The sequence below is a fragment of the Saccopteryx leptura genome, chromosome 1 (assembly GCF_036850995.1).
Source record: "Saccopteryx leptura isolate mSacLep1 chromosome 1, mSacLep1_pri_phased_curated, whole genome shotgun sequence".
NCBI lineage: Eukaryota > Metazoa > Chordata > Mammalia > Chiroptera > Emballonuridae > Saccopteryx > Saccopteryx leptura.
This window is the reverse complement of record NC_089503.1, coordinates 104,148,646-104,164,857: the sequence shown is the minus strand read 5'-3', so window position 1 is coordinate 104,164,857 and position 16,212 is coordinate 104,148,646. Positions and strand designations below refer to the sequence as shown.

Sequence of the window (16,212 nt, the reverse complement as noted above, 5' to 3'; positions counted from 1 at the left end):
GAACTGAGTAGTGGTTGCTTAAATAAAAACTCAACTGCAAAAACAAAACCCAACCAAAAAACCCCTCAAGGTTATCATAGGAATTCCATTTTATATTAACATTTACGACATTATTAGCAGCTCTTTGGGGTTTTAGCATTACTCCAGGTAAGAAAGAAACACAGTCTGCACATTAAGGAGGGTCCAACTATCAAGATGAGTGGGGACATTGTGCCTCGGCTTGTTCTCCTACCCTTACCCGGCGGGCCATTTCCCCGGGCCCTCCTAACAAACTCTACCTACATCTTCACTTCATTGTAAACCAGAAAGACTAATGGACACCTAGAGATCAGAAAGAGGCCCTCCCTATTGTGAGGCACATAAAGCAAGAGGTAAAAGTACCAGTTTGGGCCTAGGGGAGTGCTGGGGGACTCTTCTGGGTCCCTAAAATCACAGGAAGTAAAGACAGAAACGGCCGCAAGTATAGCTGGAGGACTTTTAACTGAACATCAGAATGTAATGTCATGAGTAATTCACTGGATGAGTCGATCATAAGAGTGATATCTCCATGTTCTGAGAAGTCATAGTGACAGATGTGGGATTTCAGCTCTTATCCTGATTAGTACCAGCAACAGCTCTCTTATTTATTCCCTAGATCAAGAAAGCAATACAAGTATTTCCCAGAATAACGGGTATGCTATTTGGAAAATTATTATTGCTTAAATGTCTGGGTTTTCTTCCATTCTGTCCCCTTCAAAATTTTACACAACATGGTACTATGTATTATCCAACAAGCCAGGCACCATCTGATTAAGGGTGACAGTGGCTGAGGGAGTAAGGGGTGGACTGTCCATCCAGTAGAAAGCGTGTGATGTCTAATGGGAATCTCTTTACCATGGTCACTTTTCAGATGGCTTCTTATGGAGAATGACTGTTTTTGAGAAAACACCAGTTGAGTGGCTGCAGGAATAATCCATTTCAAATGTACATCCTACAGAGGAGTGGAGAGCCAGTCACAAACTTAAGTGTCACCAAAGAGTTATTGTAATATTAACATTTAATAAGGAAAGATATGGCTTAACTAGAATCCAAATTGGAGAATTTGGGCATACCCCATAGATGGGAAAATCCAACTCAGAACCTCTGGCCTGATCCCTCTTGTTGGCTGCCCCCAAAGCTGAGCCCTCATGGCAGCAGAGAAGGAAGACTGAAGGCCAGGGCCACTGGGGTGAGGAGAAGAGGGGCCAAAAGCAAGGAAGGGGTGCCACATGGGGAGAGGAGCGTGGCCTGGAGCCTGCACCAGCCCCTGGTCTGAACCAGCACCTGGTGTTGTTTTCTACTCATGTGCTTGACTCCCAGTTCATCTAGCACAAAATCAGCCCCCTTTCCATGAGCACTGACTTGAACTGACACTGACTGTAACTACTACAGGCTCAGGATCAAGTGCTGTCAGACAGATCTGCCTGGGTCTGAACCTCGACTCCATCATTGACTAGCTGTGTCACCTTGGGCTGGTTCCTTAAGCTTCTTCATTTGTCAAATAGGATAATAATAGTGTCTATCTTGTAGGATCATGAAGACTCTATGAATTAAATAAAATGCTTAGTGTGGCAACTGGCATACAAAGATCATTATGTGTTTATATATATCTGTATGTCTTTGGGAGTGAAATTTTTTTCTTTGACAGAAACCAAACTTAACAATTCTTTGCACTGGTTGTTTAAGAGATTATAAGCCTTTGCATCTTCAATAGCCCAGATGTGCTTAAAACTATGAACACAGGACATTTTTGAAAGACACAGGCAGGATTCTAAAATTCTCAAGATGAAGTTGCACACCAGCATTCTCTGAGTTTCTATTTTCTGGGTGTAAAGAATACAACATCTGCAAACAACAGCTGGACAGATATAGAGAGACAATTTCAGCTTCTTGTCATGTTGGCAAAAGCTGTTGGGAGGGAGGAGAGCAATTTTCCCTGACTCTGTACCTTACTATGGCTGGAAGGATGAAATTGGATGAGTCATTCTGTCCAAGAGAGGTTGCAGAAGAGCAGACCTGAGACCACATTGTCGGGGACTTTCCAGGATGTCCTGGAAGCAATTGGAGAGTGTGCAGCAATTCACTCCAAAGGCCTGGATCATCAAGGCGATCGATGATTTTATGTGTTGATCCAGAAAACCTGAGCTGAGTTCCAAACATCTGCTTGCATCCTTGCTCTTACAGTTCAGTAAGTCAGCCTCATGGAAAGTGCTGGCCAGCTGTCAGGGTTGGCCCAGGATGGAAACAGGAAGGGCAGCGTGGAAGGGAAGCAGGGAACCTAGTTGCTTGTTAAGAAGGGGCACTGTGGTATTAGGAGAACAGACATTCTCATCAGCTCAGGGCAGGGCTTTCACTGTTTTGGGACAGAGGTGAGACCAGGGCAAACCAGGTGAGATAAAACAGTTGGTGGGACAGCTACTGAAGACACATAAAAAAAAAACAAGACAGACCCTGGCCTGTTGGCTCAGATAGAGTGTCATCTGGGCATATGGATATCCCAGGTTCGATTCCCAGTCAGGGCATATAAGAGAAGCGACCAACTGCTTCTCCATCCCTTTGCCTCTCCCTTCTCTCTCTCTCTTCCCTCCTGCAACCATAGCTTGACTGGATCGAGCAGATCAGCCCTGAGAGCTGAGGATGGGCTCCTGGGAGCCTCTGCCTCAGGCACTAAAAATAGCTCAGTTGCAAGCATGGCCCCAGATGGGAAGAGCATGAGCCCCAGATGGGGGTCGCCAGGTGGATCCCAGTTGGGGCACATGCAGGAGTCTATCTCCCCTCCTCTCACTTAAATAAAAAGAAAAACAAAGAAGAAGAGACAGAGCAAGGAGAGGCCTCGGGTCAGGAGGCAGCATGTGGGGCCAACCCCATGGCTCTGGAAGGTTGCAGCAGGGGTCCTAGGCTTCTGCTTCCGGAGTGTCCTATGCATCGGGTCCTCTCCAGCTCTAACCTTCTTTTTTAAAAATGGCTCTACAGCCCTGGCCAGGAACCAAATGTAGCAGAGCCTGAGAGATCATGATGTCACTCAACCACTGTGCCACCTCTTGGCTCACGGAGTGCACTCAGCTGTGTGCTCCTCAGAGGGAGGGGCTGTGGGCGTTCATGCTGTCCCCCCGAGGGGACTGTACGAGACTAGGCTAATGCTACCCAAAAAGGATTTCACACATGGCCTGGAATCTGACACTTTTGAGCCTCTTCTGTTGGGATACTTCCAACTTTCTCCTGCATCTGGGGGGAAAAATACAGTATGTTCATCACGCATGTCCTTCCTTTGTGATCATCTGTTAAAACTAGCAAACAAACTCCTTTTCATCAGAGTCGGGCTGTCTTTTCCCCTGTATCTGATCTGTGGATGTGGTGTGGCACTTGCTTGGACCATGACCTTGCTCAGTATCCATTTGAGTCATTTCTTCTGGCTGCCCCGTTTTTTTTTTGTTCTTGTTTTGTTTGTTTGTTTGGCAGAGACAGAGAGAGTCAGAGAGAGGGACAGAGAGACAGGAAGGGAGAGAGATGAGAAGCATCAGTTTCTCGTTGTGGCACCTTAGTTGTTCATTGATTACTTTCTCATATGTGCCTTGACTGGGACGGGGAGGGGGCTCCAGCAGAGTAAGTGACCCCTTGCTCAAGCCACCGACCTTGGGATCAAGCCAGCGACCTTGGGTTTCAAGCCAGCGACCTTTGGTCTCAAGCCAGCTACCATGGAGTCATGTCTATGATCCCACGCTCAAGCCAGCGACCCCACGCTCAAGCTGATGAGCCCACACTCAAGCCAGTGACCTTGAAATTTCAAACTTGGGTCTTCTGCATTCCAGCCCAATGATCTATCCACTGCGCCACCGCCTCTGGTCAGGCCTGGCTGCCCATTTTAAAAGGTGTTCGGTTCTTGGGGATGGAGGTCAGTGAAGGGAGTTAGGACCTGGGAAACAGGATGAACCTATTCTTTCTGAACATACTAAAACAATGTATAGATCTTGTTGCCCTCTAACCAGAAGCACAGGACACTGCATGGCATACCATTTGTCCAATCTTCTAGTTTCTAGGTGATTTGTGGGGACAGCTACCATGGTTTGAAACCACTACTTTCTATCAAACTAAAACATCTGATCAGACCACCAATAAGATGCTCATTTGACCCAGGGAGCTTGGGAGGTGAAGAGAGCTGGAGCCTTGGCTCTGAGTTCTGACTGGAAGCCTGCACTGAAGCAGAGCCAATGGCCAATTATTCCTGATTCCCCGCAGCTAATTTATTATGCTAAGAAATAGAGCCTCCTGCTTATGGCAAGTTCGTGTCCATTGTTTGACTACCAGAATTCTACAGGATAGAATTTTGGGGGTAAAGGGATATCAGATCAATCACCTAGGCCTCAGTTGTACAGTGAGGCTCAATACCTTTTCTTCCTTACTCTGATATTATCACACCCATCATACTATCATACGGCAGAAAGCTGAACAACTCTGAAGCCGTGTTCAGCTTCTCTGTACCCCCCCTCGTCACTGTTTGGAAAAGTCGTGTGAGTTGAGGAGGCTGAAGAGAACTTCAGCAGGGCCGCTTAGTGTGTCCCTTTTTTAATGAGACATTGCCCACTTTGGGTGTCTTTATTAAAATGGAAAGCTGCATTGTATGTGAACCGTGCAGCATCTCTTTCAAGGGAATTTGGTGTAGAAATGTGGGTCACTGTTGGCAGCTGGTCTATGTGCCTTGTCTTCACACGGAGAGCTTTGGTCTCTTCCTTGTAATGGTGGAAAAATGAACTTGCCTTCACTATCAAGAGTCTCCTTTCCTTCCCCCTCCATTCTTCATTCTCACGTCTGCCATGTGCTTGTGGTCTCAGCAATGAATGGTCACGGCTTTTTTCTTTCTTTTTTTTGGTGAGAAGAGGGGAGATAGTGAGGCAGACTACTACTGCATGTGCCCCAACCAGGATCCACCCAGTAACCCCATCTGGAGCAGATGCCCAAGTACCAAGCTGTTTTTAGCACCTGAGGCTGATGTGCTCCAACAGAGCTATCCTCAGCTTCTGGGGCTATGCTTGAACCAATCAAGCTACTGGCTACAGGAAGGGGAAAGGGAAAAAAGGAGATGGGGGGAGAAGCAGATGGTCATTTCTCCTGTGTGCTCTGACTGGGAATTGGACCTGAGACGTCCACACACCAGGCTGACATTCTGTTCACTGAGCCACTGGCCAAGACCTGGCCACAACTTCCTTGAGGGCTTTCTTCACTCTGGGCTGGTGGGCATATTGGGGAAGCCAGGGGTCTAGGGTCCTGTGGGGACTTCACATGAGGTTTCCCCAGGCTTCAGTTATACGCTATCTCAGTTGGCTGGGAAACCCTAGCTAGATTCCTCTGGGTGTTTAGGTTTAGATGGGAATTAGAGAGGATTCTTAGCATTTCTATAGATAGGACCTTAACTAGGCTGACCAGAGGATTGGCAGCCTTAAGCATGGCTTTGAGATTATTTTAGTTGATGCTAGGAGCCAGCTTTAAGCAGGGAGGATGCTTCCGTGGCAATTGGAACAGTACTGCCATTACGACGCTGTTATATAGAACCTAAAGCCAGGATCTATAAAAACATTTTATAGTTTCCTTCAAATAACATCCACATTTTGGGTTACTATGTGAAAGCAGAATAGTCTAACTCGTTTTCTTATACGAAATGCTGCCGACAATAGCTCAGGCTGGAGTTGTAGACTCACGTGTCCAGTAGAAGTGAAACCCTTGTGTCATCCCTGGTGCTTTGTTTTTCTCCTCCAAAATGAGATAAATTCACCTATGTCCAGCAGCTTTTTGAAATAGTAGCAGTCTGACAAGTTGTCTTATTCTGTTCACACACACACACACACACACACACATACACACACACACACAAACACATCTAGGCTTTCAGTGGTTTGTACATATCTATACATAAATGTAAACACACACACACACACACACACACACACACACACACACACACACCATTTCATAGATTTGGACAACAAGAGGTCCCTGCCATCTTATTCTCATGACAAGCATTACTGAGGATTTTGTTTGGGGGGGGGGGTACATGTGTGTAAGTTCAAAGTACTATCATACTGTACTGTCATTTAAGAAACAACCAACACAGCCTGTCCCTGTGTTTGGCATGCTATCAACATGACCTCACTAAATCGTCTCAGCATCCCTATGAGGTCAGTAAGGCTCTTGTGTGCATTTCCAGATAGGGAGAATAGACTTACGGGTCTTTCATCAGAGCTGGAAAGAGGACCCCAGCCTCTCTGACTCTAGATCCTGATTTCTTCACCATGCCTCATTCTCAACTTCTAATTCTCATGACAGTCCAGCCATGAGAACTCAGTTTTATTATGAGCTCCATTTACAGAAGAAAAAGCTGAGGCCAAGGTGAAGCGACTTGCCTAGGGTGCCCACATCCTTATTTTTTTTACTTTGATTGAGTTCAGTCATCTTTTATACCAATGAAGTTCAGACTGGCAGGTAAAATAGATTAAAAAGAGTGGAATCAGGCCACTTGACCACCAATTGGATCATTAGGGAAGTTTTTTTTATTTTACACCATAAAGAAAAATGTTGCATGCTTAAAACTAGTAACTGTACGATTCCTTTGAGAAGCGTTGTTGATTGATATAGGTTTATTAAGAATAATAATATACAATAAGTATAAAATACTTATTTTGTGCCAGACACTATGTCCTAAGTGCTTTCCATATGTTATTTCACTTAATCTTCCCAGTACCCCTGTGAGGAGGGTTCTGTTTTCCCCCATGGTACTGGTGAGGAGAGAGAGGCACTGGAGGTTAGAGAACGTGGTAGAGCTTGCCCAGCGAGCAAGTGGTAGCACTGAGGTTCAGGCCTGACAGTCTGTCCCCATCCACGCCTGAGTCGCTGTGCAGTCCAGTTTGGGTTTTACTTTCATTGAGTTTGGCAGCTTTGGCAGTGAAGTTGCCCTTTATTTTCCCCGGAGTCCTTTGCTAATAATAAGAGCAATCTGTGACAGGTGCAGGTGCCTCATGGATGTCAAAGGAAGAGGCTTTAGCATTCAGTTTTACTGTGGAAAAAAAAAACCTGTTTATTAAAGTTGGTTAAGTAAGTGATAGTTAAGGCTCATTTTTAGAACAATAGCTAACAAAGTAAAGGTACAGTGATACTTTGATGCCTTTTTCTGTTGTTGTTGTTTTTAAGTGAAAGGAGGGGAGACAGAGAGACATATTCCCACATGCACCCCCACAGGGATCCACCTGGCAAGCCCCCTACAGGAGGCTGCTTTGTTCATCGTGGGCCAATGCTTGGCAACCAAGCTATTTTTAGCACCTGAGGTGGAGGCTCCACTGAGCTATCCTCAGTGCCTGGGGCCGATGTGCTTGAACCAATCGAGCCATAGCTTCAGGAGAGGAAGAGAGAGAGAGAGATAGAAGAAGGAAGGGAGAGAAGCAGATAGTCACTTCTGTGTGCCTGGACTGACAATTGAACCTGGGATGTCCACACTCTGGGCCCACGCTCTATCCACTGAGCCATCTGGCCAGGGTGATGCCTTTTTAAAAAACCTCAGCTGGGCCCTTCGGTAGAGGATTGGATAAAGAAGAATGTACATATGTGCTGTGGAGTGCTGCTCAGCCATAAGAAATGATGACATGGGATCATTTACAACAACATGGATGGACCTTGAGAACATTATACTGAGTGAAATAGGTGAATCAGAAGAGACTAAGAACTGTATGATTCCATACATAGGTGGGACACAAAATTGAGACTCATGGACATAGATAAGAGTTCAGTGGTTACCAGGGGGAGGGGAAAGGAGGAGAAGGAGGGGTGGGGGAGGGGAGGGGCACAAAGAAAACCAAATAAAAGGTGATGGGGAACAATTTGACTTTGGGTGATGGGTATACAACATAATCAAATGTCAAAATGATCTGGAGATGTTTTCTCTAAATCTATCTACTCTAGTTGACCAATGTCACCCCATTAAAATTATCTAAATAAAACTATAAAAAAAGATATATATTTTCCACAAAAATCAAAACAAAAAAACCCCCCTCAGCCATTACTAAATAGATGCTAAAATAGTCACTCATCTGATGCATACTCTCTGATCAGATTAATCCTCTGTAATTTGCCCATCTCTTAAATTGGTGGTCAGGACATCTTCCTCGGGTGTGCCCCTCCTGGGCCTGGGCTCTCCATCTTGCTCAGCAGCCTGTGTCTTTTCAGTTATCCCGGGAGAGCCCTGGGTTCACTCTCATTCCCACCTCTGCAAGAAATTAGCATCCAAACAGAAGGCCAACAAAATTAAAAGTGCAAGAAATTGCTGACTCCAATGAAATCTATGCACTGGCTTTTAAAATCAGAATAATGTTTCTCTCCTGCTTTGCCTCCAGTAATGTTCCCGCCATTCAGATAAGTGCCTTAGCATCTCCTACCAACTGAAATGTTAATTCCCTTTTCTTTGGCAACTAAGACTTGCTAGCTTCTTGCTAGGGGATGAAGAGTTACAAAACGCCTGTCTACACCTGAAGCTGTTTGCTAATAAATGGGTTGGCATTCTTTCAGATATAGAATTGATAGTTAAAAAAGGCGTTTAAATGGGAAACGCATTTTAAAACATGTAAGTCTCCTACAGCATTATTTTGCTTTTTTAAATGAGACAAAGGAAGGGGGATTATTCCATTCTCAAGAGATGCTTTGTCCTGTCTATTCACAAGGGATAAGATCGTGTCAGGGAGATGGCAGGGCCTTTGGTGTCCACTCAACCTGGGTTTGAATCTCGACTCCACCATTACCATTACCTGTGGCTCTAAGCCTCCAGTCCCCGCCTGTAACAGGGAGGTTACAATGCTGTGACGTTAGGTGAGCAAAGAAGCCAGCTACCATTAACCAGGACAGAAATGACGGCAACAGCTTGACTGTAAGATCTCTGCTCTTTGGAAAGAAAGCAAATGGTAACTTGTAGATCATAACGAGCCTGTTGGGTGGCCAACAGGAGGTTCCAGGTAGTTGTGGAGTGCAGGGGAAGGAAGAGTAACACCCACTCATCAATGAAGTAGGTGAATCAGAAAAGAAACTCATTAGCTGAGTTTCCCTGGACAAGTTCTTTCATTTCTCTGAGCTCTAAGTTCATCTTTTGTAGAATGGAAACATCTTTTTTTTTTTTAATTTTATCATGCAGAAGTATTGTGAGCATCAGATTACATAAGGAAGTGTCTTTTGTAAAACAAGGGTGCAGGGGCTGCAGGAGGCCTTAGGGGGGCAGTCCTTATGGAAGGACAATGGGAACACACAGGGGAGGGGCTCCTGGCCCTACCCCTGGTCCTTTCCAGGTGGGACACCTACGTTTATAAAGATTATCTTTAGATGCATCAAAGATGATGCAGATAACATGCAGTATTAATGCAAAGTAGGAGGTGAGATGCTTTTCTGAGAGGAAAGTTTCATAAGTTTCTTTAATGCATAAGTCATGCCTGACTAGGAAATTTCACTGAGCTGTGCAACTGGAAGCAGACGCACATCAAGAATCTTTATTGGGCCCTGGCTGGTTGGCTTAGTGGTAGAACTTCAGCCCTGCGTGTGGAAGTCCCAGGTTCAATTCCCAGTCAGGGCACATAGGAGAAGCACCTATCTGCTTCTCCATGTCTCTCCCTCTTCTCTCTCTCCCTCTGTCTCTCTCCTCTCCTCCCCTCCTGCGGTCAAGGCTCAATTAGAGCGAGTTGACCCTGGGCACTGCAGATGGCTCCAGTTGCAACAGAACAAGGGCCCCAGATGGGTAGAGCATTGCCCCCTAGTGGGCTTGCTGGCTGGATCCCAGTTGGGGCACATGTGGAAATCTGTCTCTGCCTCCCCTCCTCTCACTAAAAATAAAAAAAGAAAAAGAAAATCAAAAAGAAAAGAAAAAAATTATCTTTATTGGAAACTCGGAAAGAGCCAACAGGGTAAGAAAGGAGATGGTGGGGTTGGGGGGGGAGGAGTTTGTAGTTTGGAGCAGGACTGCCATGTACCGTTATTAAACCGAATAATGTCAGGTTTGGCGTCTGGGGAAGAATAACCCGCCATTGCTCTGATGTTCGGAGTTGGGGGTTCCTTGAGCCCAGCTTTGACTCTGCTGTTCTGAGGGAGGAATCTCGCTGTCTTTTTCACGTGTGCAAAAGGTCCAGGATCCAAATGGAATCTCTCTTCTTAAAAAAAAAAAAAAGTTCGTGGTGATAAAGGCATGCGTAGGATCTGGTTACGTGGGAATTCCTTTAAAATTCTTGTTTCTCACTTCTCTCAGCGGCCCAGAGACAGATACTGGCCACGTGTGGGTACGAAAACTCTTCAGCCTCACCCTATTCTGCTGCCCCTGGAGGGTCATGTTCTGTTTGAAAAGAGCTGAGACGTGAAGGCTGCTTTTTCGCTTGGAATAAGAATACCCTTCTCAAAGCAGTTAGCATTCTGGGAGAGTAACAGGATCCATATGTTGAAGCTGGCTCGAACGCCCAGCTCATGAGCCAGTGGACCCCCAAGCACAAACATGCCTCGAGTTCTCTGAAGGACGCCCCAGCAAACTCCAGGAAGGGCCGTTACTTAGGGGATGGGAGGCCAAGCCCAGCTTCTAGGCTGCACAGGCCCCAGGTACCTTGGAACGTGAGCCGCAGAAAGGGTAGGAAAGGGCCTGGTTGGCCCTAAGGTGGATGGCACTGACACCCACTCTGTAAGACCCTGTGCTCCCCAGATCCGATGGCTCCATCGGCTGGGGGCTCACGCTGGTCTGTTAGGAGATGGTGTATTTGAAGGTCAGATTGTTTATTGACCTGCATAAGCACATTGTGTCTTCACTTTGCAGAGGCAGAAAAAATACTTAGCTGAAACCAGGTAGCCTGGGCTCTGGGGCCACCCTGGCCCTAACTAGAAATGACCTTAAGGAAGTCACTTTGCCTGGTTTTTCTCATCTGGAAAAGGAGGAGGTGGGGCATGGGATGGCTGAGACTCCTTGGGGCTCCCTCAGGAGGAGAGGCGGGAGAAGTAGCCACCCCCAGTCACACGGGTGGCATGGATGCCGTGGCCCTCATCTGGCGTTGAATCCCATTGCAGCTGTGGGCAACATGCAGGGGACATGGGGAAGACTCTTCATGGCTCCTGGGAAGATCCAGCCTGAGCCCTCCACATGAGTAATCTGCAGCTTACCAAGGGAGGGAGAAGTCTGCTGCCCCTCGATCACCATAATGTTTCTTCCAAACCAGCACTCAGAAAGAAGTCTCTGAGTTCCCCAACTCTTACCTCACTGTGGAACGTCCAGCATCTTCTCCAGCCTGGACCCTGAGCCCTCTCCCTCCCCCTGACCCCAGCTCCTTCCTTTTCTGATTCCTTTCTCCCCCAAACCGTCTCTTCCCCTCGGCCTCCCACTCCCCCCTTTGTAACCCCCCTCGGGCGCCTCTGATCCCCCTGTTCTGCTGAGCACAACTGTGGTGCCTTCATCAGATGAGCAGCCAGAGACCTGCCGCAGCTCTGCCTGCAAGTCAGTCACCATGGCAACCAGCATTCCTTACATTCTGCTGTGCGTAGAAAATGGCTGTCCTAAGGAAGGGCTCATGGAGTCTCCCTTACCCAGCTTGTTTTGACCAGGCCCCTCCTCCTTCCAATCGGCTTTACGAAGCTACGTGCATTGAACCAAACGTCTATTAATGTCTGGCTTTCAGATTTACTTCACCTAAGAGGAAAAGAGGCAGAGGGAGTTGAATCCCAATGAATAAAAACATTGCTTTTCTGCCTAAAGCTGTGTTCTCATGACGAATGGTTATCTGTTCGGAGCAGGTAAACAAGGACCCGAATGAATACAGGAATCTGTGAGATCAGTGTGACGTATTTTGTCTTGTCAGTGGAGTGACATGACAGAACATGTGGATATTCAAGTGAAAATCCCATGCATGTAGCCACGGACACAGAGAATCCAGCAGGGCACAGACTACTGTATTTCAGAAGGGTGTCTGAGTAACTGGGGTGATGATGTTTTGATGCCGGCACCTGTTATGGAAAGAGGTGTATTTGTCCTATAGTCACGGGGGAAGGTGAGCCTTTGGCATCCCCTGCTTCCAGATCTATTTGGATTGTCACATGGTATCCTTCTCCACAGTTACTAAGCATAGTGGCCTGGCAGGTTGGCAGGAGACCAGGCTTAACACAGCTGTGGGGACACTTCAAAGGGATTTCCAAAAGTATCTATTTCTGTAACTCTCAGAAGTGCTGCTGATTGGAGTAGGACCACAGCCTTCTCAAGGGTCAGAAACATTTAGTTCAGGGGCCATCCCAGGTCTCCCAGGGAACTGTCTACTATCTGATAGAAGAGAGCACTGCCACAGGGAGCAGTCTGACCACGGCCACTCCTAGATTTGACCTGAGGACCTGTGGGTTCTTCGGTGGTGACCATTTTTTAAAACCCAAACAGGCCCTGGTCAGTGCTCAGTGAATAGAGCATTGGCCTGACATATGAATGTTACGGGTTCAATTCCCAGTAAGGGAATACAAGAGAAACGACCATCTGCTTCTCTCCCCGCCCTCTTCCCCTTTCTCCCTCTTCCCCTACTGCAGTCAGTGGCTCATTTGGGTCAAGTGTGTCCCTGGGCACTGAGAAAGCTCCACTGGAGTACATCAGCCTCAGGCACTGTATAGCCAGTATTCAAGGCTGCCATCAAAGCTGCCTGGCTAAAAAGAAGGTTCAGGTTTGATTCGGACAGATCGTAGAGAAACAATTGAGCTGAAAACTGGTGATCTATTTTCATTTATTCTAGCTTGCACCAGACGGGCAAGAAAATACACACACTGGGCTCCAAAACCCACTCATTCAGTACTCACAAAACTACTGACTCATGACTCATCCAAGTTTTCCTAGAATCAAAGGCTTCTACCTCACCAGTCTTATTCACCTCTGTTCCCCATCTCCTTCTCCTCCACAAACTGGCTTCTCCTTCCCCATTCCGCCATTTGGACTGCCTCCTCCAGGTGGCTTCCCTGCCCTGCTCCAGCACGGGCTGCTCCTCCCTACAAGAACATGGCCATTCTCTTCCAAAATGGCCTCCTAGCTCCACCTTTTAAAACCTTTTGGTGTGAAAGCCCTCCCCCAACACACATTAGCATAACCACGCCCATCCCAAGCAAGAAGGGCAACTAGCTGTATAATGTGAGAACATCGCCACGTGAGAGCAGCAGCCATCTTTAACAGTAAGAGTGAGGAAAAAATAACTTTGTCTGCCCAACAGAGGCTAAAAATAGCCCAGTACTCAAGCATTGGCCCACCTGGTGGATCCCGGTTGGAGCGCATGTGGGACTCTGCTTCACTATCTCCCCTCCTCTTACTTAAAAAAAATAAAAATTAAGAAACCCAAACAGCCATCTCCCTTCATTCTTTCTTAAAGTAAGCAAGGAGACCCCCATTTGGAATGAAAGCTCTTGGTTTCAGGAGTGTGTATTTAAAAGCTGAACCCTTTCTTTTCCAGTTTCTCTGCAGGTGGATATTGTTCCTAGCCAAGGGGAAATCAGCGTTGGAGAGTCCAAGTTCTTCTTATGCCAAGGCAAGTGCCCAGGGCCCCATTGCATTTCAGGACACTGCCCCCCACAGAGCTTTGCTGCAGGGTCAGCAGTGTGACCTGAGAAGCTCTCAGGTCCTCTTCTGTTCCCTCTCAGTGAAATGTATCATCTAGACTTCTACTTGGTGATGGAGGAGCTCTAGGGATATTCCCAGGAACGTCAGCACAGCTCCCAAAACAGTGAGTCGTCTCTGACCCTCTGCTTGGTACATGTCCAGAGTACTATAAATGACAGTGGAGAACAGAAACATTGCTTCACTGGTGAAGCATAGGGCTTTTCCTCAGGATCCCCCAGAACAGGAAGATCAGATCCAAGTTTGAAAACTTGCCGGGAAGAAAATGGAGTACCGGCATCTCTGGCTGTGAGGATGCGTGTCCTGGTTTTCAGGCCCGTTGTGAACACCAGTGTTCCATCCCATTGACCCCACTGGAGCTCCAGGATTTTGTCAGACCTGGTGTCCTTGTGTTTTCTTTAGAAATGAGGTCCCATCTCCACAGCTCTGATAATTACCAGGCAATGTCCTGTGGAGGATAAGGCTTCAAATTAGGCTTTGAATTCTCTGTAAAGGGACACAACTGCGATCTTGCACGTGAGAGGGCCAGAAAAGAGCTGAGCTGGGTATAAATTGTGGCACTTAGCAAGGAGCTTGGAGCAGGGAGGGGCCTTAAGACTCTCTCATGACTTGCATGTATAGGGTGGCAGTGGCCATGGGCATGCTCACTTCGGCTTGGCCTTCATCACAGCAATTTATGTGACCTGGAGGTGCAGACAAGGAGCCCACAGCACCTCTTGCAAATAGTGCTATTTATTGAAAACATGGCAGGCCCTGCAAGAAAGACTGCTTCATCTCCATACAAATATCTGTGCACGGCTGGGTGGTGTGGGTCGGGGGGAGGAGGGGCGCTGTGCAGTGAGGCAGGGCCGGACCACATCACCGGATCCATGAGCCGTCATTCAGGCTCAGTGTCTGAGACAGCTAAGCAGCAACAGCTGCCTTCCGAGGGTGCTGGAGGGGAAGGACACCCCGGTGGTTCTGGACACCTTCACAGCATTGAAGGGGGTGAATCTGTCTGTCTGTGGCAAGAGGTGCTGCAATGACAGTCACACCAGTATGGGCAGGCAAATGCTAAAATAAAGGTAGTTGGAGTCACACTCCTAGACGAGCCAAGTCCTCATCTGTCACTCAGGAACCCATAATCAAAGCCTTTGAACACAGACTGCTCACTTGGCTCAAACCAGTGATGCCCTTGAGCTCAGATCCCAGATATACTGACCTCCTTTGCCCACCCCCCCAGCCCCATTCTGTGAGGCTGTAACCCCTAGCTGAGTGGCTATGGGTTACAGCAGGTCCTCAACAAATTTCTCTTCCTTCCTTAAGAATAGTGCTGCTATGAGAAATACTGGCACATGTGAGTAAACACATTGTTGAGTTTTTCCCAGACACCATTCAGTGGTGTTATGTATATCACAATTAAGCACAGAAGCCAGAGTGATGCTGTCATGTAAAAATGGTCAAACCTCCCTGATCACCAAGCCTGATGGTCTCTTGTTCGCTGGCTCTTACTGAGAACCTACTGTCACCCTGTAGGGGACTTTGTCTTTTCAACTTCAGTAGTTTGACAATAACCTCTTCTTCTTTAGTGGCAGGGGATGCAAAAGATAAAGACATCTCCTGGTTCTCTCCCAATGGAGAAAAGCTCACCCCGAACCAGCAGCGGATCTCGGTGGTGTGGAATGATGACTCTTCCTCCACCCTCACCATCTACAATGCCGACATCGATGACGCCGGTATTTACAAGTGCGTGGTCACTGGCGAGGATGGCAGTGAGTCAGAGGCCACGGTCAACGTGAAGATCTTCCGTAAGAGAGCCTCCTCCTCCTGCTTCTACATCCCTGTCCTCATCCTTGGCCAGAAGGACATGAAGGCAGCAGACAGTGGGATGGCAGTGGGGGACCAGTGAGGGCTTGACAAGGCTTCTTCCCTCCTTTCTTCACCCTAAGTCTTTTCTGAATTGAGCTAAGAGCTCTGATATGCTCTTAAAAGATCTTTGGCTAACTCAGGACTCCCAGCCCAGGTTCATGCTGGTCAAAGCAACCTCCCACTGGCCTCTGTTTTCTAAACTCAAATGACTCAGTTCCCAGAGAGCTATCTGGGTGCTCCTCTCCCTTCCCCAAGTGTTGACTGACTACTGTACAATTCAAGGTCCCTTTTGATTTTACTCTCCCCTGCTGGTAGTAGAGTCCACTGGCTTTCTGGGGTATGGTGGGGGGATGTTGTTTGAACACTCTGTACCATTCAGAATGAGCAGCTCCAGTTGCCACTGAACCCTGACGTGACGGGGGCATCTCATTACATTTAGCATGCATCTGTCCCATTGGCCAGTGTGACAGCCAATGGAATGACATTGACTGACACTGTATTTATTGTCACTATTGCTTTTCTTCTGTTCTGTTCTTTAAAATTCTCTCTGTGGGAAACTTGGGGTTGGAGTACCAAAGTGGGAGGCAGAGAAAGGTGAGGACTCCTCCTATTCATAGGAGAACAGGTGTTTCAGCAGTTCGTTCTACCCATACCTGGCGTCTCAATGGCACCATCATCCCACATGGCAGGGGATGCGTGGTAAAGACACTCCTTCCCTTGTG

The 16,212-nt window shown here is 47.3% G+C and overlaps 1 protein-coding gene across 10 annotated transcripts in view; it reads left to right on the top strand.

The window, feature by feature from the left end:
* Window positions 1-16,212, top strand: part of NCAM1 (neural cell adhesion molecule 1) — a 333,139-nt gene that overhangs the window by 249,349 nt on the left and 67,578 nt on the right. For all 10 annotated transcript variants that reach the window (XM_066372980.1, XM_066372962.1, XM_066372953.1 and 7 more), the window contains exons 2-3: window positions 13,479-13,553; window positions 15,211-15,429. In XM_066372980.1, coding sequence (XP_066229077.1) covers window positions 13,479-13,553; window positions 15,211-15,429 — 294 coding nt within the window. The remainder of the gene's footprint in view (window positions 1-13,478; window positions 13,554-15,210; window positions 15,430-16,212) is intronic.